Source organism: Pantherophis guttatus, chromosome 13 (assembly GCF_059756535.1).
Source record: "Pantherophis guttatus breed Tessera chromosome 13, ASM5975653v1, whole genome shotgun sequence".
Lineage (NCBI taxonomy): Eukaryota > Metazoa > Chordata > Lepidosauria > Squamata > Colubridae > Pantherophis > Pantherophis guttatus.
In genome coordinates, this window is record NC_142075.1 from 11,902,455 (window position 1) to 11,928,900 (window position 26,446).

Genomic DNA, 26,446 nt, shown 5'->3' on the forward strand with positions numbered 1-26,446 from the left:
CTGACCTGAGTTCGTTATTTTCTATTTCGATTTCTTTCTGGTCATTATTTTCACTCATTAGTTCTTCTTCTTCAGTGGTGTATTCTTCGGATTCTCTCGAAATCGCATTGGTGGATTCGTTGATCATCTCTTGATCAGTTTCTATTTCTTTGCTGTAGGCCCTGGTGTTGGGCCTATCTTTCTTGGACATTTTTAATTACTTATTGAGTCAATTAACCATCCTCTGCTACCAGCTTGTTGCAATATTTTCAGGATCAGACTCAATAAAGATAATAAGAGTTAGAGCTTTAAATATATTTCTTTTTAATTATGATAGGCATTCTATATTCACTGAATATTCAAGGTAGAAGCGACGAGAATGGTGAGGGTGGCTCCTTATATATACAAGGGGTGGAGCTAGGAATGGGAGTGGTAAGTTATGAATACATTAAAGTCCAAAGAATAAGTTAACCTCTGATGTTCCATATATACATTATTTACACATTGGAGAATAAGGCATTTACATCTGACAGTGTACTGCATATGCGCATGTAGTACGCATTTGGCCCGCGCATACGCAGTCAGCGAACTGGTAGCAAACCAGTTCAGATTTCACCAAAGTCTACAACGGGGGCAAAAGCCTGATCATTCAGGCAGACTCCTTCCTGATTAAGGAGAAAGAATAGGCTATACTCTGACTTCATGGAGAAAGCATGCCTGCTTGGGAAAGGAACCAAGATATTTCTCTCTCTCTCTCTCTCTCTCTCTTTCCCCCTTTGTCCGAACAAACTGAGCCTGACCCTCCCCGTTTCCCTTCCCCCCTCCATTGCCCTGCTTTCCAGCCAACAACTTGCTGTGGCAGAAAGGAAGTTGGATCAATGGGGACTGTGCTTAGAGTTTAAATGACTGTTAAAAACAACATCAACAAGAACCCCTGCCTCTTGCGTTCAGTAGAGGCGCTATTGCAAGCGACTTTGTTAATAAGGGTGATTCCAGTTCAGTTGTTTGGGAGCTCAGACGGAAGCAGATGCTCATCCAACAAGTTTGGCGTCTCCGTTTCCAACGGGGAACTCCTCCCTTGGCAACAGCTGCTGCAAAAAATTTTAAAAATAAAATAAAAATGGAAGGAGGAGAGAAATTGCTTCGCTCCATTCTCTCATCGTTTGTGTGCTTGCCTTTGCCTTCTGCAAATTCAAGGCTGTGTTGCATAACTTGTTCCGGCTCTTGAGGGCAGGTGGGCATCTCTCCTCCAAAACCTTGTGTTCTGATCTAGGCTTCCTGATATAGTAAAAAGCACACAATTAGTCCCCAAAATCCTTTTTTTTATTTTAACAGCTGTGAATTCCTTTCATTGAATCAACAAGAGTTTATAAATAGTCCAACAGAAGTCTTGTCACAGTCCTTCGGATAAGGCTGGTAAACACCCACCTTTATCTTCTTTGACACGCTGCCAAAGACCTAATTGGCAATTATCTTGGCAAGGCCACACGGAAACACAGAGTCAAAAACAGAGCTTCAAAATACAAACCAACACCATCCACAATGTTGCTTCCTGCAAAGGCCCACGTGCCTTTGCTCTTCCTTCATGTCTTATGGGAGGGGCCAATCATCTCCAAGCCTTACTCCCAAGTCATCCCTTTTGTTTTAACTGTCCTTGCCTTCTGGCAGCTCTGTGTATGCATGCACAAGGAACAGGCTCCCCCTGTTCCTCTGCCTCTCTGATGTCTGACTCTGGAGGCTCCGGAGTCCGCACATAACTCCCAGATGGCTCTGGCCCCATCTCTGCCTCCGACGCAGACCCCTCGTCCGAGCCTTCCCCAGACTCCAGGACTGGCCCGTGTTCCTCCCCAGCTTCCTCACTGTCCGACTCTGCTGCCAGCTCCGCAGGCTGCTGATGGACCACAACACCTTGGTTGGGCTATAGCAGAGGTATCAAACTCAAGCCCCAGGGGCTGGATCCGGCCCGCGGGGATGCTTAGATCTGTGGGGCCATCCTGGACGCAGCAAAGGACCGACCCGCGGTGCCTCTGCCAGCAAAAGGAGCTCAGGAGGGCCGCGGGCAGCCCTCCCAAGCTCAGTTTTCACTGGCAGAGGGTTGCAGGATGCCGGTGCAGCCAAAAACGGAGCTCAGGAGCCCATTTTTGCTGGCAGAATGCTCTGGCCAGCACAGGCACCCCCAACACGAGTGACATCGAGCTGGCCACACCCACCCTGGCCACACCCACCCTGCTCCTCCCCAAAGTCAAACACAACCTTGATGTAGCCCTCAATGAAATCAAGTTTGACACCCCTGGGCAATAGCAAGAATGAAAAATGGATTTCATTATATTTGATAGAATCCTAACATCGTATTGTTGAAAAGGGCCCTGAGCCCAATATTATCTGTGCTGCTACCTTGTGCGCCTAATAGAAAGGCAGTCATATAAAGTGAGTGAACGAATGAGGTCTAGAAGGTGCAAAGGATCAAATCTGGCAAATTTTGGATGGACACCCATTCCGTGGCAAATGGGTGGGAGATACAGTAGATGGCAGAGGTTATCTTATCCAATTAGTTCCTTTTTTTAACAGAATAATAGAATTAGAAGGGACCTTGGAGGTCTTCTAGTCTAACCCCCTGCTCAACCAGGAAAAACCCTACAATCTCTCAGACAAACGGTTGTCCAATCTCTTCCTAAAAGTCTCCAGTGTTAAGAGCACCCACCACTTCTGAAGGCAAGCTGTTCCACTGCTTAATTCTCAGTCAGGAAATTTCTCCCTTAGTTCTAGGTTGGGTTCGATCGTTGATTATTTTCCATCCATTGTTAACTAAGATTAGGTTGCAATCCTCCCTTGGTGTGAAGATAAAAAGGGAGAGGGCAAAAGGCAGAGGAACACATGTATTAAACCTATATCTTGGCATTGGATCTCCCTATTTCATGAAGCATGATTTCCTCCCTCTCTCTCCCTCTCTCTTTCTTTCTTTCTCTCTCTTTCTCTCTCTCTTTCCCTCCTATTCCTAGTGCAAAGGAAGCTCTTTTTCCTTGACATATTTTGGTTGATTCCCTTGTGATGATGACGAAAATGGTGATGATGGCAGCATTATCAGGAAGGATGCATTGGGGCCAGCAGTAGTTGCTGTACTGGAACATTTCTTCCCTGAGTGATTTTTGCAAAATCAGGTGTTTTTACATTGCTTGGATTAATGACAGTCCTTGATCTTCTATGGATGAGGTTGTGCCTTTTGGTTATTGGACTGAATCCAGCAGTGGGACTCACTTACCTTCCCTACCGGTAGATAGGAAGGCAGATAATTGGTTCATCAAACTATGCCCATTATCTTGCATCTGGGCCAGGGGTCTGCAACCTTAAACACTCAAAGAGCCATTTGGCCCCATTTCCCACAGAAAAGAAAACACCGGGAGCCACAAAACCTTTTCCATGCCTGACTATTTCTTGAGCGGCCACAAAACTAGCATATGTAGTTGAATTAAACGTTCTGTTTTCTTCTGAAACTTTTCTTTTCTTGGATTTATCCATAGTTGGCCTATCGGGGGTTGAAAAGCTCAATAAATCACGTGCCAGCAGGTGTTGCACATTGGCGGTTGTGACACATATTTTGAGTGACAGGGAGCCGTTCTTCTGGGCCATTTCAGGTCCATTCTCTGGCCCTGATAAGAAAATCTCTTCCTGGGGGGAGAAACTGGATAGCACCAGCTGGTATTGCAAGGAATTATTATTCTTTTTTTTTGTAGTGAAATGTGAATTGCTTTCAGGCAAACTCCCCTCCTGTTTTTTTTTTTCCTGCTCAGGTGCAAGATATCAAATTCCAGGCATCGACCCCAGAAGAAAAGGAATTGTGGATGAAAGCGCTCAACGATGGCATCAGCCGAGGAAAGAATAAGATATTTGATGAGGTCAGTTGTAGTCGCAGCCAAGACAATCCTAAATTGCATTAACAGAGGGATACAATCAAGGTCACATGAGGTACTAATACCGCCCTATACAACAGGGGTGAAATCCAGCAGATTCTGAAATTCTAGCGGAAATTTTGAGTAGTTTGGAGAACTGGCAAATACCACCTCTGGCTGGCCCCAGAGTGGGGTGGGAATGGAGATTTTACAGTATCCTTCCCCTGGAGTGGGGAGGGAATGGAGATTTTGCAGTATCCTTCCCCTGGAGTGTGGTGAGAATGGAGAATTTGCAGTATCCTTCCCTTGCCTCCGGAGGCCTGAAAGGGCCCATTTCCCAACTCCCGGTGGGACAGGAAATGACGTTTTTTGCTGTCCCCAGCCTCCAGAGACTCCTAGTTTGGGTGGGGAAGGCTGTTTTCGCCCTCCCCAGATGCATAGAGAGGATCTGGAACCAGGTAAGAAAGAAAAATGGGCCTACCAGGCCATCGCTTGCCAGGAGCGGGTGGGGGAGGGCGGGTTGCACGCGCATGTGCAGGGGGCGCGCATAAATTATGGGTGTGGGCACGCGCATGTGCGAACCTCCCCCACCCACCCCCCTCTCCTGGCACGCAATGGCAAAAAGGTTAGCCATCACTGCTGTAGGCTGAAGCCACCACGTCTTAATTTATTCACCTGTGGATGGAAAGAGACATGAGTCTAAAGAAGATCAGCAGAAAGAAATTAGAGCTAAAAAAGAGAAACATTGGTGACTGTAAAAGAGAGCCACGGGAGAGGCATGTAGCGGTGCTGAAATGAAACTGTGGTTCTGTGGCTTTTCAGACTTCCTGGCTTCAGGGAACTACCTTCCTGCATTGACTTGCTGCAAACTGTATTGTGAATCTGCTGCAGAACCCAAAACAGGTTGCAGAGGACTGGATATGAACGCAAAGGGATTTCTAGAGCAGTCTCCTCCATCTTGATGCCCCTCAGATGTTCTGGACTTCAGCCTTTGAAATTCAGGGGCAGGCTGAAATCCAAGGCATCTGAAGAGCATTAGCAATAGCACCTAGATTTACTGTATTTTTCGGAGTATAAAGCGCTCCGGACTATAAGACGCACCTATCTTTTTTGGTGAGGAAAAGAAGAAAAAGAAATCTGCCTCTGCCTCCCAGCAATTTTGCCTCGTTGCAGCAAACAGCCTGTTTTACTTTCATTTTCGTTTTCAGCATAGCTTGATTAGCACAAGAAAAAAAAAACCCTGCTCCCAGCAATTTACCTCCTTGCAGCAAGCAGCAGAGGCCCGTGCAGCAATAGGCAATGGGAATCCCTGCAGCCTGAAACAGCTGAGAGTCGGGAGGCTGATCCACCCCACAATCAACTTGTGCTAATTAGGCTGTGCTGAAGCTAAAATGGGCTCTTTCTTCTTGCTGCTTGCTGCAAGGAGGTAAATTGCTGGGAGGCAGAGGCCAAAGGGTGGAGGCCAATGGGTGGGCGGGGCTACATTCGGTGTATAAGACACACCCAAATTTTCATCCCCCTTTAGGGGGGGAAGGTGTGTCTTATACTCCGAAAAATATGGTATATACCGCTTCACAGTGCTTTACAGCCCTCTCTAAGCAGTTTACAGAGTCAGCATATTGCCCCCAACAATTTTGGTTCCTCATTTTACCCACCTCGGTAGGAGGGAAGGCTGAGTCAACCTTGAGCCTGGTGAGATTCGAAAGGCCAAATTGCAGGCAGCTGGCAGTCAGCAGAAGTAGCCTGCAGTACTGCACTCTTAACCACTGCGCCACCGGGGCTCAAAATTCGAATAGGAAAAGGGAAGGACATTTTCAAAGATGGGGGAAATGACAAGAGATCTGGTAGGCCACCTGGACACGCGTGTCTCTTTTCTAGATCAATCCTGCCTAGGCTGTGAAGATCAATTTTTTTTCTTCATTCATAAATGTTCCTTAAGTTTTGAGTCGCACCACATACATAGCACCCCTGGAGGTTCACCGCGACTACTAAAAAACATTGCTGTGGTTTCTCACAATTTTAACACGGGCCATACTGAAGATTGTAGAGTCTGCTCAGGTAGTCCTCGATATACGATGGTTTGTTTAGTGACCATTCCAAGTCACAACAGCACTGCAAAAAGTGACTTACGACCGTTTTTCCACACTTATGACCATTGGCAGCCTCCGTACGGCGATCAAAATTTGGACGCTTGGCAACTGACTCCTCTTTATGATGGTTGCAGTGTCCTGGGGTCAAGCGATCCCCCCCTTTTGCGACCTTCTGACAAGCAAAGTCAGTTGGGGAAGCCAGATTTCACTCAACAGCCGTGTGATTAACTTCACAATTGCAACGATTTGCTTAACAAGCGTGGCGAGAAAGTGTGGTAAAATGAGGCAAAACTCCCATAACCAATGTCTCACTTAGCGACAGAAATTTGAGGCTCTGTTGTGGTCATAAAGTCGAGGACCACCTGTAAATTGAAACATCACCTGAGAAACGTTTCCCTAATTCCCCTCCCCCAAACGCAGGAGACTTAGAACAGGGGTCTCCAACCTTGGCAACTTTAAGCCTGGCAGACTTCAATTCCCAGAATTCCCCAGCCAGCTTTGCAAACCTTTTTCGGCACCGAATGCCGAAACGGGAGCGGGCGCGGGCATGCAGGAAAACGGAAGAGCAGCTGCCCCGGCTCGCATGCATGCATGCACACCGGGCGTCTGCTTCTCTGGTTACTGGCACACATGTGCACACGAAAACCAACTGGCCAGTGCGCATGCATGCGCCGGAAACCAGGACAGCAGCTGCCTGGTGCGCATTCACGCGCCCTTAAGATGACCTTCACCACCTGGTCTTCCGGTACAGTGGAACCCGGAAAAGCAATGAGCAGCAGCTCGCATGCCCGGAGAGATGGTTCTGCATGCCACTCCTGGCACGTGTGCCATAGGTTCACCATCATGGTTCTAGGGCCGTGATGGCGAACCTATGGCATGCGTGCCACAGGTGGCACGCGTAGCCATATCGGTGGGCACGAGAGCTCAACTCACCAGTCCCACCGGAAGTTGGCAAATGGGCTGTTTCCAGTCTCCGGAGGGCCTCCAGGGGTGTGGGGGAAGGCCGTTTTCACCCTCCCGAGACTCCTAGAAAGGCTCTGGAGGCTGGGGACAGCAAAAAACGGGCCTACCGTGCCATCACATGCCAGGAACGGGGGCATGCGCTGGGGCAGGGCACATAGAATTATGGGTATGGGCACACACACGTGTGTGTGATCCCCCCACCCTGCTCCTGGCACGCGATGGCAAAAAGGTTAGCCATCACTGTTCTAGGGTCTTCCTTTGCCTACTGAAAGGGGGAAGTGTGGCTCATCGGACTGACCTGAGTTTTGGGTATCTGTCTCGATCATGTCTGCGAGAAGATTGCTTGCTCTGCCTTCTTCCAGAAGAACTGGATTGTCATCGAGTGTCACGTTATGGAGAGGCTGCTGTCTTTTCACATTGAGCTCTGCAGGCAGTGTGCCAAATTGTACATGGGGGCTGCCGGGGGGCGGGGGGGCAGCGGAGGCAGCCAGAAACAGCAAACTAATTGCATTTGCCTTGCAAATCTAAGCAGAAGAAGAGAAGAAGGCAGAATTTGAGCCATTTTGTGCTCTCGTTTTACACAGGAAGGAGACATTGGGAGGATTGTGTTCATTGGGTGATCTTGGCAGCCTTAAGAGGACTCCGTGAACTGGGGTAGAGCCAGGGACTTTGGAGTTGAGGATGCCCTGGCTTTCAGGTTGTCCTCAACGTACGACCACAATTTGAGCCTGACATTTCTGTTGCTAAGCGAAACATTGGTTAACGGAACTCTGCCTTGTTTTACGACCTTTCTTGCCACACTTGCTTAAGCCAATCACTCCCGTTGTTAAGCCAGTCTTAACAGCTGAAGAAGCGAAAGAAGCTGAGAAGCGAAACGTCTTCAAAGAAAAAAAAAAACCCCAGAAAGTCCAGTTGCCTCTTGAAAAAAGCACCTTTGGGACAACCATGACCTGGATGACTTGAGAATCTCCATAGACATGGAACCAGATGTTTATATTCAGTCTTGCCATTTGGTATCATTGAGGTTGACAGTAATTGCAACACACACTTACCCAGTCCAATGAAAATCCAAACCGGTCACGTGCACACGATATGCCAAAGCTCAGTTAAGTATTTCAGGGGACGAACATGTTGTATGAATCCAGCTTGGTATGGTTGATTAACGGTTCAGAGATTGAGCCAAGATTTACAACTTTGGGACGATAATCCTTCTTTTACGATACTGTGGGCGTGGCTTGGTGGGCGTGGTGTGGCTTGGTGGGCATGGCAGGGGAAGGATACTGCAAAATCTCCATTCCCTCCCCACTCCTGGGGGAAGGATACTGCAAAATCCCCATTCCCTCCCCACTCCTGGGGGAAGGATACTGCAAAATCCCCATTCCCACCCCACTCTGGGGCCAGCCAGAGGTGGTATTTGCCAGTTCTCCGAACTACTCAAAACTTCCGCTACTGGTTCTCCGAACTGCTCAAAATTTCCGCTACCGGTTCTCCAGAACCTGCTGGATTTCACCCCTGAGGCAGGGCTCAGCAACAAACACTCAAAGAGCCACAAAGGTCCTAACCGGAAGCCCCCGTTCAGTTCTGGAGCCAACCGGAAGTCTGGTTCTCCCACCAGAGTCTCCTCCTAGCAAGGCATCCTTTTTCCTTTGCTGACCGGAAGTCCCGTTCCCCCACCATAGAGTCTCCTCCTAGCATGATGTCATTTTTCCTCTGCTGACCGGAAGTCCGGTTCCCCCCACCATAGAGTCTCCTCCTAGCAAGGCATCCTTTTTCCTTTGCTGACCGGAAGTCCCGTTCCCCCACCATAGAGTCTCCTCCTAGCATGATGTCGTTTTTCCTCTGCTGACCGGAAGTCCGGTTCCCCCCACCATAGAGTCACCTAGTGTGGCATCCTTTTTCTTCTACCTGTCCTAACCGAAAGCCCTATCAATTGTGGAGCCGACCAGCAACCGGGAGCCACAGCAGAGGAATGAAAGAGCCACATGCGGCTCCAGAGCTGCGGGTTGCTGACTCCTGGGATAAGGTCTCCTGCTTGGTCAGGGAGTTGGACTACAAGTCCTCCTAGGTCGCTTCCAACTGTTACCCAGTATTCTGATCACAGCCTTTTTCTATTTTATTATTTTATTTCTCCCACTTAAAGGTGAAAGTTGATGAGAGCCTGTCTCTGGATCACGTAACTCGAGGCAGAGCCAAGATAGTGAAGGGCCGTCGTCCACCTACCAGAAGCCATTTGAAAGAGGTAATAGTTGGAGTTACCCCCAACCAACGTGGCTTTTATATTATTTAATCAGAATACTCCTTTTATCATTTATTCAGCAACATTGCTATCTATTTTTTGTCCTCGTTTATGTTTTGCTATTTCTCATCATGGGAGGGAAGGGTCACAATACTCACCCTCCAGCTAATTTTGATCTTTATGACAGGTATGATTATTTGAAATAATCCCACATGCATCTGGACATGTCCATGAATTATTTCAATTGAGGTTGCATCCTAAATAAAAATAATTTGGTTTTTACTCACATTTGGTATTTCTTAGCTGTTTTTATACCATAAGCTTCCTATGGTATAGCCACAATCCTTAAACATCCTCAAGAAAATCATGATTAAATATTAAAATGCAGAACAAATAGTAGGCTGGGAAGAGAAAATTAAATATTAAACCCAAAATAAGCAGAAGGCTGAGGCAAGATCGTTACAAACTGGCTCCTCAGTAATAGAGGGAACTGAATGAATTGCTTAGCCTTGGGGGAGAATTCCATAGTGTGGGCACAGCTACAGAAAAGTCCTGGTTTTGGGTCACCCATGATCTAGTACCCTAATAGTTGTAGACCAAACAAGATTAATGTCCCTAATATTTGGGAAGACTTTTACTGGGAGAAGGCCTCTGGAGATATTAGACAGAGACAGACAGATATATAGACAGACAGAAAGACATAGATAGAGATGGATGGATGGATGGATGGATGGATGGATGGATGGATGGATGGATGGATAGATAGAAAATAGATAGATAGATAGATAGATAGATAGATAGATAGATAGATAGATGTAGAGAAAAAGAGAGGAAGAGAAATGGATGGATGGATGGATAGAAGATAGATAGAGATAGATAGAGAGACAGATGATAGATGATAGATAGATAGATAGATAGATAGATAGATAGATAGATAGATAGATAGAAAGAAAGAAAAGAGATAGATGTAGAGAAAAAGAGGAAGAGAAACGGATGGATGGATGGATAGAAGATAGAGATAGATAGGTAGATCGATCGATCGATCGATCGATCGATAGATAGATGATAGATAGATTAGATAGATAGATAGACAGACAGACAGACAGACAGACAGATAGATGTAGAGAAAAAGAGGAAGAGAAATAGACGGATGGATGGATAGAAGAGATAGATAGATAGATAGATAGATAGATAGATAGATAGATAGATAGATAGATAGATGATAGATGTAGAGAAAAAGAGAAGAGAGAGAGAGAAACATGGATGGATGGATGGAAGACAGACAGACAGACATAGAGAGCGAGAAAGGGAGAGGAAAGAGAGAGAGAAAGAGAGACAGACAAATGATGTCAAGATTCAGTCTAGCCCTAGAACTATGATTACGGAGGGTCTCTGGAGGGTCTCCGGGGGGAAGGCTGTTTTCGCCCTCCCCAGGCTCCAAGAAAGCTTCTGGAGCCTGGGGAGGGCAAAAAAAGGGGCCTACCAGGCCCACTGGTCCATCACATGTCAAAAGCGGTGGGAGCATGGGGGGGGTGTCATGCACGGGGGGTCATGCACGGGGCACATTGAAATATGGGTGTTGGCATGCGTGTGTGACCCCTTGCGCTCCCCCCGCTTTTGGCACACAACGGCAAAAAGGTTAGCCATCACTAGAACAATCTAGTTCTAAGCCCAAGGAATTCTAGCCATATAGAGCTCAAGAGTAGAGAAGAGAAGAGCAGAGCAGAGAAGAGAAGAGATAGGCCCAAGAAGTCAATCCTACGGTAAGGAAGGAAGCCAACATTCCGGCAACTGTTTCCAGGAACATGTGAGCATATTTGGACTGCAGAACTCCAGATGAACACCAGCAGGCAGCAAAGAGCAAGAAGTCACTGTTATCTATCTGATAGTCGTCTGGATTTGTTTCACCCGTAACTTAGATATGGTAGCCTAAGGCAAGGATAAAGATTAGGTTTCTGCTCCTTTGATTCCATGTTTGAGTCTTCCATGGGGCTTCTTGCTTGAGCCGCCGTAAATGTAAGAGAATCTCTTGCGTTGACAAAATTGTAATATTTTAAAAAATGCATGATAGTCATTCTGAAATTGCAGGACATGTAGGGCGTTTAAAGCTGTTTGAAGTTGTTTGTTGTTATTGTGTGGTCAGCAGCTTAACTTCTTCAAAAGTTATGGACTTGAGCACTGATTCTGAGATCTCTCTCATTTGCCTTCCTGCTTAGGTGGCTAATTCAATGTCAGATGGGATCCTGAGACTCGACTTAGATGTATCAGACGGTGGGCCTCCAAACAGCATCTTAGTGACCAGTGAGACTGCTGAAACTCCTCCTCCGAAGGAGACTCCTAAACCTCCAATGCCCCCTGTCAAAGTGCCCATGCCTCCAACGGAGAACCTAAGTGCCAATCTTACCCCAGAAGATCCACAGGTCAAGAAGCCACCAATGCCTCCAGCTAAGCCTCTTAAGGAAGTAGCAGCGCCCGGCGAAAATGTGAACTCTGTAGAAGGAAGCGACGCAGAAGAGATGTGTGAAGACTCTGAAGAAGGCTTGGCGGAAATCAAACCTCCAGTACCTCCTCCGAAGATTTTATCTGACAAAATGAAGGTGGGATGGGATCATCCGAGTTCTGAACTTCATGATGTTGAAACTGAGAACGTCAAGGAAGCAGTCAAACCACCGACTCCTCCACCTAAGGTTTTTAGAGGCAGCTTGATCTCCAACGATGCACAGGTAGACCTTTCTGAAGGGGATCAGCAGCCTGATGGAGAAGCAAACCTTGACGTCAACGGCATTGACGATAACGGAACAACTCAACCTGCTTTCCAGAATGGGAAGGAGCAGAATGATCATTCATCAGAGCCAGCAGCAAAGGAAGAGGGCTTGAACCTGCCTTCTGAAGACCAGGTTGTGGAACCTGTGGGAGGTTCTCCAGCAACCAAGCTTCGCAGCTCCTCTCTAGGGGCCTTGCTTTCAGATTCGCCCAAAAAGCCTCTTCGGCCAGATTTCCAGAAGTCGTCTCTACTCCACGTGGTGCGGATGGAGAAGAAAATTGCGGATGAAAAGGAACGAACTGAAAAGCTCCTGCAGAAGGTTCACTGTGAAGAGCTGGAGCAAGCCCAGGAAGGGGGCAAGGGACCTTCAGTAGACGCAAAGGAGCTGCTCAACGAAGCCACCGAACAACTCCGGCAAGCCACCCAGGTCTTGCAAGAGGTCAAAGATTTAGGGGAGCTGAGAAGGGAACCTACCAGTTTGCGGAAAGGGGTCTCGAAGGACCTAGTGACGGTTTATAGGAGAAGCGCTCCTTAAGAAGGGAATTGGAATTCCGAATCGTGACTTAGACGAAAGATAGCCAGGCGACAACATTTCTGCCGGGCTACTAGATCAGTGTTTTAAAGACGGACGGATAGGGCAGCAGCCTGAGTCTTATTAAGTATTGCTTATTTTCACACTGCCCCTTTGGTAATCTCAGAATGTGGGCTGGATCCTGCCCGGAGGGGTTTTTCTTAGAGAGGGATCTGGTTAGAGGACCTCAGGGAATGATCTGGTTTTTTTTAGGGAAGACGAGCAGTAACTGGGAAGCCGTAGGGACTTCCTACCAGGGAATGCCTAAAACATTTCAAATGCAGAAGAGTTTGAGAAAGAGATCGTGAAGCCTTTCCAACTTGGTGGAAACCTCTAGCAAGTTTAGAACGGGAGCTTTGTGGTTCAGGTGGCGCCCTTTTGAGCTAGGAGCACGTCAGGTTGGAGCAGGGATGTTGAATTTCCCCGTGCAGGCTGGAATATTTTGGGTTAGAAAAGTTTTGCACAGTCCTGGTTCCTGTCCTTCTGCTTTATTCTTTCTCTCCTTCTCCCTCCCTCTCCCTCTTTCCCTCCCTCTCCCTCACCCCTCTCTCCCTCTGCTTCCCCCCTCTCTCCCCCCTCTCTCTCTCATTTGCAAAGATTGCAGAGATCAGCTGCAGGATGAGATCTTAGTGAGCTGGGTATGGAATGGGGCTGCAGTACTTTCTAATCCTTTTTGTTTTAACTCAGGGTTAATGTAGTGGGGCACATGGGCGGCGGGGCTGAAGCAAGCAGTGGGTGGGCTCGTCGTTGATATCCTTTCTTTTCTCTCTCTCTCTCTCTCTCTCTCTCTCTCTCTCTCTCTCTCTCTCTCTCTCTCTCTCTCTCTCTCTCTCTCTCTTTTGTGATGCTCCCTCCTTCCTGACTCTCCTTTTTCTTGAACGGCTCTGTTGCAGAAAGCTCCGCAGGTCCCGTTCCAGTTTTTTATTTATTTGTCCCAAGCCATGCCAGGTCCTTGCAAGTGGTGACAGTTTGTGCATCCTGCATTTAAAGACGAGCCCGCTTACCACCAAGATAGCCAGTTGTGTTTTAGGGGAGGCTCCCAATCTGTAGAAGTTGCTGACGACGGGTGGATGTTTTAAGTCTGCCCTGCCAGGGATCGAATTGAACTACAGCATCCGATTGCAGATCTGAAATCGTCCTAGTTCCGACATCACCCGCTCGCTTGAGCTTGGCTTAGCATGTTGTTGCATTGCTCACCTCTGGCGGCTGATTGAGCAAACGATGGTTATGCAAAGTGTGCCTTACCACAACGTGGAAACCCGATTAAAGTCTTCAGCAAGTCGTAGGGAACAAGATTTTCCCCCTCCCAGGCTGACTTTTCATTGATTTGTGAAGAATAGACACATCATACATTGGAGAGACTCTGTATAAATCTATCACACAAAATCTCATTTGAATGGGGGGGGGGGGAATGCCAACGGGACTCATACGTGCTCAGATTTCGTATAAACACAGTGGAGGGCATCAGTTTTTTTCCCCATTATGCAGTGGCACTCGCCTTAGCAACAATACCAACTTTGGAGAAATTATTTTGCAATTGTAGGGCGGGTATATTACCAGGGGTGAAATGTAAAATTTGTTACTACCGGTTCTGTGGGCATGGTTTGGTGGGGTGGTGGTAATGTGACTGGGTGGGCATGGCCAACTTTTTTTTTAAAAAACTTTTCAAAGCATTTTTTCTAATGCTTTGAAAAACCTCTGCCGATCAGGCAACTCAGCTGGGATCGTCAGAGAGGCTTTTTAAAAAAATGCCTCTCTGATGATCAGGCAACTCAGCTGGGATCGTCAGAGACTTTTCTGCAACCTCTTCGGCCAAGAGGTTGCAGAAAAAAATGCTTTGAAAAGCCTCTGAGGATCCCAGCTGAGCCACACGATCATCAGAGGCTTTTTTTTTTTTAACTTTTAAAAACATTTTTTCATCGGAAGAGGTTATAGAAAAAATGCTTTTAAAAGTAAAAAAAAAAGCCTCTGATGATTGTGTGGCTCAGTTGGGCATGGTGGTGGTGGGGGGGGGCGCAGGGATTTTTGCTACTGCTTCTCCGAGCCACCAGCCGCCATCGCTACCGGATCAGGTGATCCGGTCCGAACCGGGAGCATTTCACCCGTGGTATATATACGTTCCCATGTTTCCTTTGGTTTTGGTTCTAAGCTGGCTGATAGCTACCGTGTTTCCCCCGAAAATAAGACCTCCCTGGATAATAAGCCCTCCACCGAAAATAAGCCCTCCCCAAAAATATTTAACTGTACGCGTAGCCGGTCCCTGCCATTTCCTCTGGTTAGGTTTAGGGAGACAGAGCTGGAAATCAGGTAAGACGGCAAGAGGATCCCTGTCTTGCTCCACGCTCCCCCAAAATAATAAAACCTCCCTAAAAATAAGGCCAAGTGCTTATTTCGGGGTTCAAAAAAATATAAGACAGGGTCTTATTTTCGGGGAAGCACGGTAGATGCATCAGGCAGACCAAGGCCCAATTTATATTTATCAGCAGAATAGACCGTGGCTTAGGGTGAGATATGAATTCTGTCGTAAGCACAATCTGCCGCCATAGATTACTGTACTGTATTTTTTTTTTTTTACTTTCGCCATTAATAAGCTTCTTTTCCAAGATCCTCATTTTCACTTGAGCCAATGGCTTTTAAAACTCTGGAGACGACAGTATTTTACAACCTGGAAAATTAGTTTATGACTAATATTTTCCTATCCTTCAGATGTCATTTTAAAAAAAAAGAAAGAAAGAAAAAAGGACGAGCATAAAATCGGTACCCAATGATTCAATAAGCAGCTTAAAGAAGAAACATTTGCGAATCCAGGCAGGATGGAAATAATGGCACTTAGTGCATTTGTGCTCTGGGTTGATTTCCTGAAGACGGGGTCCTTGGAGACCTTGCTGAATTCATCACCGGACTCTTCCTGCAAGAAAAAAGTGAAAGGAGGAAGAGGAGTAAGAGAAACACCAGCTTTTCTTCCTGTTATCTAAGGCGGTGCAATTAGGGATGTGTTGTCCTCGTATATATTGGAGCCGGTTCACATTGATCTGGTTTGCACATTGCACTGAGGCATGTAAGGGTTGGTTTGTCTTAGCCTGCTCTGTTAACCCAGCCCAGGGACCGGCAACCTTAAAAACTCAGAGCCACAAAGGTCCTAACCGGAAGCCCCCCATTAAATTCTGGAGCCAACCAGAAGTCTGGTTCCCCCACCATAGAGTCTCTTCCTAGCGTGGCATCCTTTTTCTTCTACCTGTCCTAATCGAAAGCCCTATCAATTGTGGAGCCGACCAGAAAACCCAACCCTTGCCATAGAGTCTCCTGGCACGCTGTGCTCCCCCCTCCACCAACCGGAAGCTCCTCTCAAAATTGTGGCACTGACTGGCGATGGAGCTGCAGCAGAGCCACATACGGCTCCAGAGCCACGGGTTGCCGACTCCTGAGCCAGCCAATTGTGGTTTATTCAACAAGCCATGGTTTACTGCCATTTGGAAGCCTAACCTCTGGGATGCATAAACTACTGCTTATGGCAGAGAAATACAAATTGGGAGGCTAGGAGCCATGCTCTAAAACGGATAGAGTCAGGACAAAGGGTTTGGGACTAGATGAAATGTTCATATCAAACTGAATACAGTCAGTGGGAGTACTCCCCCCTGTATTTAACATTTCTTTCCTTTTCTCCTATGAAGAATTAAAAGTTGGCCACTTGTGGAGAAGCCCTAGGAATGTCCTCAAGGCCCTTTCAGTGGTGCCCATTGGGCTTCCTTAATTCATAGCTTGGCTTTATGGTTAAGCTGCCTATGGTTTGTTCTGCAAACCCCAATTGAGCAAATGGCAGCTTAATGTGATGGCATCAAATCGATCTGTGCCCCCCCCGCCGCCTTTTTTTTTTTAAATTGCGGCAAGAGACGAAGTTTCATATGCAGGATGATTCGGGACAAGTCAAAGACGGTATTGTCCGGCGTCATCTTAAATAATATATTTTCTGCAAAATCAATCTATTGCACAGCTGAACTAAATTCATCTCCGCACTCGAGAGTCATTATGTGCTTTCACAATCTCCCCATGGCCACTGAGCCATTGGAAGCCAGCTTTACTCCCTTGGGCAGTGATGGAGAACCTTTTAGACACCGAGTGCCCAAACTGCATGCACGTGCATGCGCAGACCTATGCGTGCGCGGACTTGTTTCATCGTTTGCAGGGAAGCAGAAGCTCACAAAAGAAACGCCACGGAGATCTGACCTGGAGTGACGGCCCACGTGGCAGCGGAGAGGGCTCTGGGTGCCACATGTTCGCCATCACGGCCCTAGCGATTGTGCTCTGCACCGTCTGTCTCGGTGTCCCTTCTTGCTCTTAAAACCGTGGTTTACGTGCAAACAGAAATCCTGGCTTCACGTCTCTTCTGAGCATCTGGGACCCACGGAGCACTAACAGGGTCATAATTGGGTGGCCTTCGGTGCATTTGCAGGCAGGGCTGCACATATTAACTTCCCAACAGACTGTGGTGGAGATGTTCCATGGATGACTTATAAATTATTGGCACTGCTGCTGGATATTCCAGGCCTCCTTAACCAAAACAGAGCTCCTTAGATAGGCTTCTGCAAGAGGAGCTTCAAAACCCCCAGCCCTTTCTGGTTTGAGTACCGTGTTGCCCCGAAAATAAGCCCTCCCCCCAAAATAAACCCTCCCTGAAAATATTTAACTGCACGCGCAGCCTGTCCCTGCCATTTCCTCTGGTTAGGGTTAGGGAGACAGAGCTGGAAATCAGGTAAGACGGCAAGAGGAGCCCCATCTTGCTCCACGCGCCCCAAAATAATAAGATCTCTCCGAAAATAAGGCCAAGCGCTTATTTCGGGGTTAAAAAAATATAAAACAGGGTCTTATTTTTGGGGAAACACTGTAGTTGCTGGACGATCTCATAACAAAAGGCCTATTTCTCTTTTTTAAAAATAATGAAGTTGATTGTGTCTCCCTCATAGCTGCTTGTCCTTGTCCCTTTTTTTTCCCCCACAATGGGTTCAGCCGGCTGGGAGTTTTTTATTTATGCGAGTGACCATACCATGCTTTTGTGTTTTTTTTCAAATAAGGGGCCAAACTGGAGTCCTCTCTCTTTAAAAATAATAATAAAAAGATGTAATTATTTTGCACTAGCTGTTTATGAGACAGAAATATGAAAATAGCTATTTTGCTTAGAGCTATCTCGCAGTTTTCTTTTCTTTTTGGCCCATCCCTGCAACTGCTCGTGTGTTGGCTGCCAAAAAAACAATCTACAACTAGGAACGTAACAAACCTGTAAGAGAAAAAGGAGTGCAAAACTTAATTTACCCATGCCTACTCACTCACTGAAGACTGCAGTCCTGGGTGGCTTTTCTCCCCTCCCTTCCCCCTCTGTGTACTGGAGTATTGTCAGTGCTAAAATCAGGGAACATTGGCCTTGGCATAAGACAGTACTTTCCTCTTCAACACTTTGTACATTCAATCAGTGTGAAGGGTAGATGTTCTTCGTACCAAACCTAGATTGGCTCAGCAGAAAGGTAGCCTTGCTTGCAGTTATCCAAGTGTTTTCTGAGGTGCGAACCAGGGGTGAAATGCTACCGGTTCGCTCCGGTTCGGGTGAATTGGTAGTGATAAAAGCTACCTGTTCGAGTGAACCAGTAGTTTAAAAAAGCTACCGGTTTCTCCGAACCAGTATTTCCGACGATCAGCTGTGCCACGGGGTTTAGCTTTGCTAGAAAGCAGGAAATCCTGCTTTCTAGCTAAGCTAAATCATGCAGCACAGCTGATTTCCTCCCCCCCTTGCTGTTCTACTTACCTTCCCAAGCTGCCTTTTGGTGTGTACTGCGCATGTACGCATAACATGCGTTTGGTGCACACTGCACATGCTTACGCAGCGCACATTTAGAGTGCCTGCACGGTCAGCGAACCGGTTCAGATTTCACCACTGGTGCAGACCCAAATTTGCTGCTATGAAATATGTGAATTGGCTCTATTTATCTAGGTAAGCACTGAAGGAAATAACTCTGAAGGAACCCTGTTAGGGTAGACCAATGTTTCTCAACCTTGGGATATCTGGACTTCAACTCCCAGAATTCCCCAGCCAGCATGGGAGAATTCCGAGAGTCGAAATCGGCGCATCTTAAAAGTTGCTGAGATTTGAGAAACAACTAGGGTGGACAATCTAGGCTCCTCCATAGATTGCTGGGCTTCAGATTCTGCCCTTCCTAGCCAGCAGAGCCAGTGGTTAAGCATTATTGGAGTTGTAATCCAGCAGTATCTGTAGATCTGTAAGCTTATTCATCTATCGCGCGTATATTTAATGAACACTGAACGTTGATATATTTCCTCAAAAGTGCTTCTCTTAAAAACCTGTTAAAAAATCTTCGAACAGAATGTTGCTGTTGATTCTACATTCCCTCTCAAATCTGAGCAGAATATTGTAGTCTCTACTAACAGTATTTTGAACCCTTTTTTTTTCTACACTGTCTTGTAAATAACTAAACACTCCTTTGGGTGCACGTTGAGTATTTTGTTGCAAAAAAGCTTTATCCAGAAAGAGGTTGTTGTCTTTGTCTTTGAGATGGTCAGCCCTCCGGTTGAAAATTGCCAACACTGATTCTTTCAGCCCTGAGAACTTCTTAAAATATAAATATATTTTTAACAAGCTGTCTCGAGCATCTCAATTCCTTGATTTGTAAGTGCCTTCCTCTTTCAAACCGCTTGGAGCTCATGCCAAGTCCCACCACTGAGAAAATCATTTTTTAAAGACGAGCAACTGTTGAATAGTGGAACACTTTGAGGCCATGGGTTTATGCGGATGCTTTTGATACGAGGATGATCAAGGACAGGGGTGGGGTGAGTGTATTAGTTCAGTTCTAGCTTCCTGAAGAGGACTGGATGGAGAGGAGTAGTAAGCTAAAAAGGTGACAATCGATGGATGGGACATTTTGAAAAATAACCCTCGCTTGCCTAGAGGGACTCTTGAAGGTTTACAGGTTAGCGTTCACATCCAAGCTGAACTCCATTCACTAGCCTTCTCCAACCAGAAATGTCAGATATGCTGGAGAGCAACAATTCGCAACATGATTAGGAGGCATCAACTTTGATGTGGGTTGTACCTAGCTAAGAAATCCAATGCAGTGTGAGGCAACTGAACTGTTCCACGTTTTATGGAGGAGAAAACAACTTCAGTCAGTCAAAGTTAAACCACCACACACAGTTCTTTGCAATGTCGTAAGAGTTTAGAGATCTTCCAAGGTGAAGAAGCCATAGATATCTGCAGTGAAATCCATGCCACCTGTTGAACAACTAGCAAGAAGTACCAGTGCTAGCATCTTCAGGCAAAATGCTGATATCCAAGTTTACATAAAAGTTGAATCCTGGGCCAAGGATTGGATTGCTTTAATCCTCAACGGCAATCCACACCTGGCTTGTTGCCTTCAAGGCTGTCCTCCTGTCTAGCGTATTCGAACTGCCTTCTGAAGCTGTTTCTTCCAATCCAGCAAAAGCCAGTTTAGATCAAAGGATGCAAATAGACCTCATCCAGTGAAATTTAACTGGCATTTAAATACCTCGACTTAACAGAAGTGACACTCGGTGCAATGGGCAAAATGAAGGCGCATGGGTGTCTAATTCTAAAGGCTTTGGAGTACTTGATTTACAACTATTAAGTTTAGTGACTCTTCAAAGTTATGACGGCGCTGAAAAAAGTGACTTGACAGTTTTTCATTTGGCCACTGCTGCATCCTCACGGTCATGCGATCAGAATTTGGATGCTTGGCAACTGGTTCATATTTACGACGGTTGCAGTGTTGCTGGGTCAGGTGATCACCTTTTGCAACCTTCTAACAAGTAGAGGAAGGGACACGGTGGCTAAGACGCTGAGCTTGTCGATGAAAGGTTGGCAGTTCAGCAGTTCGAATCCCTAGTGCCGTGTAATGAGGTGAGCTCCCTTTCCTTGTCCCAGCTTCTGCCAACCTAGCAGTTCGAAAGCACGTAAAAAATCCAAGTAGAAAAAATAGGGACCACCTTTGGTGGGAAGGGAACAGCGTTCCGTGCGCCTTTGGCATTGAGTCCTGCTGGCCACATGACCACAGAGACATTTTCGGACAGCGTTGGCTCTTTGGCTTTGAAACGGAGATGAGTATTTTATCTTTGGCTTTGAAACGGAGATGAGCACCGCCCCCTAGAGTTAGGAACAACTAGCACATGTGTAAGGGGAATCTTTACCTTTATTAACAAGTAGAGTCAATGGAGAAGCTAGGTTCACTTAACGACTTAAGATTTTTAAAAAGCCAGGGAAAGCTCATTGAAATGATCAGACACACCTACAAATAGTCCTTGATTTATAACAGTTCATTTATTGACCAAAGTTACAATGGCACTGAAATAGCAATAGCACTTAAGACTTCTATATACTGCTTCATAGTGCTTTACAGCCCTCTCTAAGCGAGAAAGATTCATGACCATTTTCCACTCGACTGGAATTCTTACCACTGTTGCAGCATCCCTGCGTTCACATGACATCCACATTTGGAGGCTTGACAACTGATTCACATGTATGATGGTTGCAGTGTGCCGGGGTCAGGTAAAATCATCTTTTGCGTCCTTACTGTCAAAGTCAGTGGAGAAGCCGTGTTACTAAGTGCAGTGATCCCCTTAACAGCTATGGCACCACAAAAAAAGGTAAAATAGGGCAAAACTTGCTTAACACCCATCTCATTTAGCAACAGAAATTTCGGGCTCGATTGTGGTCGTAACTCGAGGACTACCTGCACGGCTCTTGTTAACCTAGTCAGGATGGCTTGTGGGAATTGCAATCAAATATCTGGAAGGAACCCAGCTCAGCTATAAACCAAGGGCATGATCAATATCCCACAGGCCAACATCAACATTAGTTCCAGTGGAAAAGGAAATGGCCTTCAAATGCCGTTGATAAACAAACAGAACCTAAGCATACATCATTTATATCCTAGACAAAATAGCTAGAGTAAGGAGTTACTCGGCAGAGGAAGGAAGCAGGCTATGGATTTCAGTAATAGAGCAAATCCCCGGGGGCTCTTTGTCCAGTGATATATTTTTATAGCTGATTAATGTCCGTGTGGTTTGTTATTGCAAACTGCCATGTAGTTCCAGACTGGCTGGACGTGAACGAAGGGATCCCCCTGCTTAAATTCTTAAATGTCCTGGGTGAAGCAGACAGCAACACTAAACATGGCTAAGAATGTTAAGGGAAGTTCTGCAAAGAGCCTGGTGGCGCAGCAGACTAATAGCCTGTTATTAACATTCAGCTGCCTGCAATTACTGCAAGTTCGAATCTTGCCAGGCTCAAGGTTGACTCAACCTTCCATCCTTTCTAAGGTAGGTAAATTGAGAACCCAGTTTGTGGGGGCAATAAGCTGACTTTGTATAAATATACAAAAGTATGAAGGCTATTGCTTAATGCATTGTAAGCCGCCCTGAGTCTCCGGAGAAGGGCGGCATATAAATCAAATTAAAAAAAAAAAAGTTCTGGATAAGTCTGGAGGTTCACCAGGGGAAGGCAACCTGGTGAGCCTCTCACACATTTTAGACAGTACAACAATTCCCATAATTCTAAATCATTAAATAGGCTGACTTGGACATATGTATTGGGTTCCAAAACACTCAAGAGAATATTAGGTTCAACAGATGGTAAATCTGCCCATTCTGGACTTGGAACTTAAGCTTGGTCAGATCTCTTCCATGCTTGTATGCAAGACTCCGAGGAGTTCCTGAGTCTGTAGACTAGAGTGGGTTGTGTAAAAAAAGCGACAACCTGGAAAGGGGTACCGATATACAGCTTCTGTATTGTTTGGGGTCAACTGGAGAAACATGAAGTTACCCAAAAATGAACTTGACTTTTTTTTTTCAATAATTTTTATTAATATATTCTATACACCAATACACAAATAAAATATACAATCTGCCACCATGGTATAATGTAATTATATTGTCCATAAATATAAAGTCATTCCTTTATACATACATATTTGCCATCATATATATACATCATCATATATCTATTCTATCCCACCTTTCCTGGACCCAATCGTACCATAATTTCCAACTGTTATAAAATTCTGAATCTTTTTTACCATTGATCAATCTAGTTAATCTATCTGATTCCGCACACTCATTAATTTTATATATTATTTTCAAATCTATCGGTAAGTATTGATTTTTCCACTCCTGCGCATACGCTAATCTTGCTGCAGTAATAATGTGAATCAACAAGAACCATATATCTGATTTAACATTCAAAGGTTTTGCCCCCAATAGGAAAATCTCGGGCCTTAATTCCAAATTAATCTGTGTAATTTCCAAAATCCATTGCCGTATTTTTTTCCAATATTTAACCACCTGCGGGCAGGTCCACCATTGGTGAAAATAAGTTCCATTACTGTAATCGCACTTCCAACAGCAGGCAGATGTCCCGGGAAACATTTTAGCTAATCTCGCTGGGGGGAGATGCCACCGGTAGACCATTTTATATATGTTTTCTTTGTATGAAGAAGCCATAGTTAATTTCATATTTTAATATGAAGTGTAGTGGAAATTTTGAGTAGTTTGGAGAACTGGTAAATACCACCTCTGACTGCCCCCACCCCATCTATTCTCTGCCTCCCAGCTGATTGGGAAGAAATGGGAATTTTGCAGCAACCTTCCCCTGGATTGGGGAGGGAATGGAGATTTTACAGTATCCTTCCCCTGCCATGCCCACCAAGCTACACCCACAGAACCGGTATAAAAAATTTTGAAACTCACCACTGATCTGAATTTTGATCATGTGGCCACAGAGATGCAACAGTTGTAAGAGTGAAAATTGTCATAAATCACCTTTTTTCCCCAGTGCTGCCGTAACTTCTAATAGTCACCAAATGAATGGTTGTAAGTTCAAGAACTACCTATAGAACAAAACTTCTGTAGTCTAAAATCAGAATTGCTGGCTAACCTGTAATGTAATTCATTTGCTTTTCAGTTGAATGGGTTTATGATCCCAGCAAATTGTAGCTCATTCAATAAACTAGGACTATTTGAATTCAGGCGTGAAAAGCAAAGGATCTTCGCTTTTTCTCTGTTTGAAAAGCAGAATCTTTCAAATGGGAATGGAAATTATTGACTTTTTGGTCAGGGAAATAATGATAAGAGGCTGTTTTGAAAGACTGGAAACATTACCATGGGACTTTTAGGTAAATTGATGGTGTATGGATTTGGGGATTAAAAAGGGTTAAAGAGGGAGGGGAAAGATTATGATGCTTACTCAAGATTTAGTAAGTAAAAAGAATAATAGAAAGAAGGATGTTAGTCATAATTCTGCATTTTCTTTTTTCTACCTTTTTCTTATTTTTTCTTGTTTTTAAATTTTTTTTTTGCTGTATTCAAAAATTCTAACAAAAGGTTATATTTAAAAAGATTATAGTCACTTTACATTAGTATCACTTTGTTTTTACGGCAGTCGGGTAACTTACTAAGCCTTTAAATAGGAGAGTTGAAAAGCCAAATACATACCGTACCTTTCATGGTCTAATTTTGGTGACTTCGGGGTGGAAAAAAAAATCCATAAGGATTTGACCGCTTCCTCTCCATTTTGTTTTAAGCTTATTTCCTTTCCCATCTCTTTCTTTACATTCAGACAGGAAAGGAAAGGTACTTGCTAATTCTTTGAAGATCTATAAATATGGAATACGAGAGGCGACTGTCCAGAGGTTTTATAAGAGCTGTAGCCACAAGTGTTTCCTCTGTGGTCATAAGAAGAAGAAAAAAACACCCTTAAAAACACAAGCTGGAGATGGAGAATCTGCAACTAGACCAGAGCGATGCAAGAGAAATGATAAATAATTTTCTTGTAGAAAAATATCATGCGTAAAATAAAATACGCTAGTAGAAAGCAAGCATTTCTGATAATTTTCCTGTGTAAATCAACCCTCAGTACAAGCAGTCCTTGAGTTATGACTATAATGGACCCCGGAATTTCCACCATAAATTGTATCAGTCATAAATAGAGGCACCCATGTGACCATGTGACTTACTTTACCACATTTTTGTGGCAGTCATTAAATTAATGCTGCGGTTGTTAAAAGGAATACAGCAATCATTAAGCTCAGTAGTCATTAAGTGAATCATATTCTGGGGTTTTCTTTTTTCTTTTTGGCTGGAAATGGGCTGGAAAGGCTGGAAATAGGTAAAAAAAAACTTTCAAATTTAAAACTTTCAAATTAAACATCTTTTATTTAAAAAAGAGCCTTCTAAAAAAAAATATCTCTTGGATGGGAATAAAGTAATTCTCAGAAAGCCCCACTAGGTGGCGAGGTCCACCATCTTGCATAATGTATTTTCTGAACAACTGGCTGCATTCAACATGTCAGGATTAGATTACAATGTTTCTCAACCTTGGAAATTTGAAGATGTGTGGACTTCAGCTCCCAGAATTTCCCAGCCACAGTGGTGAAATCCAATTTTTTTTACTACCAGTTCTGTGGACATGGCTTGGTGGGCATGGTGTGGCTTGGTGGATGTGGCTTGGTGGGTGTGGCAGGGGAAGGATACTGTAAAATCCCCATTTCCTCCCCATCCAGGAGGAAGAACGCTGCAAAATCCCCATTCCCTCCCCATTCCAAGGGAAGGATACTGCAAAATCTCCATTCCCAGCCCACTCTGGGGCCAGACAGAGGTGGTATTTGTCGGTTCTCCAAACTACTCAAAATTTCCGCTACCGGTTCTCCAGAACCTGTCAGAACCTGCTGGATTTCACCCCTGCCCAGCCATCATAGCTTTCTGGGAGCACTCAACTCTTAAAATGAATGGGTTTGTGCCCGAAAAGCTTAATCCAGGTTTACAGCTTTACAGTACCATGGTGTACTGTTGAAGCTACATACATATACCAAACTGAACAAATTTCACTATTGCTTAATATGATGTTTAAAGTCAATCTGTGTGGAATCCCATTGCGTTAAGCCATTTAATAAACCATGGCTTGTTGGTTGGTTTATAGGACAATGGCAGGGATCGTAAACCACTCTAAGCCAGAACCCAAGAAACCACATTATGGCTTTATCCCAATCATTGTGATGTTTATATTTGGTTAATAAGTATATTTCTATTAACAGTACAATGAAAATGACTCTTGGCAGCTTACACAGGAAAAAAAAGTACAATCTCAAACATACTCAGTACAAAAGATAAAAACCGACAATAAAACACAGGAAGACATACAAATGAAAGGAAAAAAAAATAGCAACATTAAACTGGAATAAAGCTATTTGAAGTCGCGCAGCCTTTGTAAGTGATAATTTACAGGGTTGGACAAATACGATTGAACGTGTTATTTTCAGTAGTATTTGGAAGAAATGATGGCTTGGAGTTGCTTTCTTCAAAAACCCTTGACTATTCTGTGTATAAGTGTGTATAAGATAAAAAAGGAGGCAAGCCGAATTCTGTATCTGCTCTAATTGAGATAATCTCTACGCTTCTGCCGCCTGGTTTAGCAGGATAATAACAATTTCCCCATCCTGGTTTTAAAAATGCATTTTATTTTTCAATACGGTGACTCTTATCTGTCACCTACATTTTTGCTTGGTGTTTCTGCTGTAATTCTGCCTTTTCTCTAGCATATTCAGCCATTTTCCTAATCCATTTTAATTGTTTGATGTTATCACATTTCCCTGCCGGAATTAAAAGCACAGATAGGATCAGGTTTTCCTAAGCACCAAGGATATTAGTAGGAAATTATCCAACTTACCTTAAAATATAGTTGTACCTGATAATTTCAATGAGCTTTCCTTGGCTTTTTTTTTTTTTAAAATCTTCTCGGTTTGTGAATGAAACTGTTCTTTGCCTATAATACTAACATATTCCCGTAGAAGGTTTGAATCATACAGCCATTGTAAAGGGAAAAAAAAATATCCATTAGAATGCAGTCCTATGAAATGAAATGAATGGTTGGATTTCCAATTGATC

At 44.8% G+C, this 26,446-nt stretch overlaps 1 protein-coding gene across 2 annotated transcripts in view; it reads left to right on the forward strand.

Annotated features, from left to right (window-relative positions):
• Positions 1-19,135, forward strand: part of PLEKHO2 (pleckstrin homology domain containing O2) — a 59,228-nt gene extending 40,093 nt beyond the window's left edge. For both annotated transcript variants that reach the window (XM_087877927.1, XM_034424696.3), the window contains 3 exons: positions 3,768-3,872; positions 9,060-9,158; positions 11,372-19,135. In XM_087877927.1, coding sequence (XP_087734053.1) covers positions 3,768-3,872; positions 9,060-9,158; positions 11,372-12,454 — 1,287 coding nt within the window. In that variant the 3' untranslated portion in view covers positions 12,455-19,135. The remainder of the gene's footprint in view (positions 1-3,767; positions 3,873-9,059; positions 9,159-11,371) is intronic.
• The last annotated feature ends 7,311 nt before the right edge of the window (positions 19,136-26,446 follow it).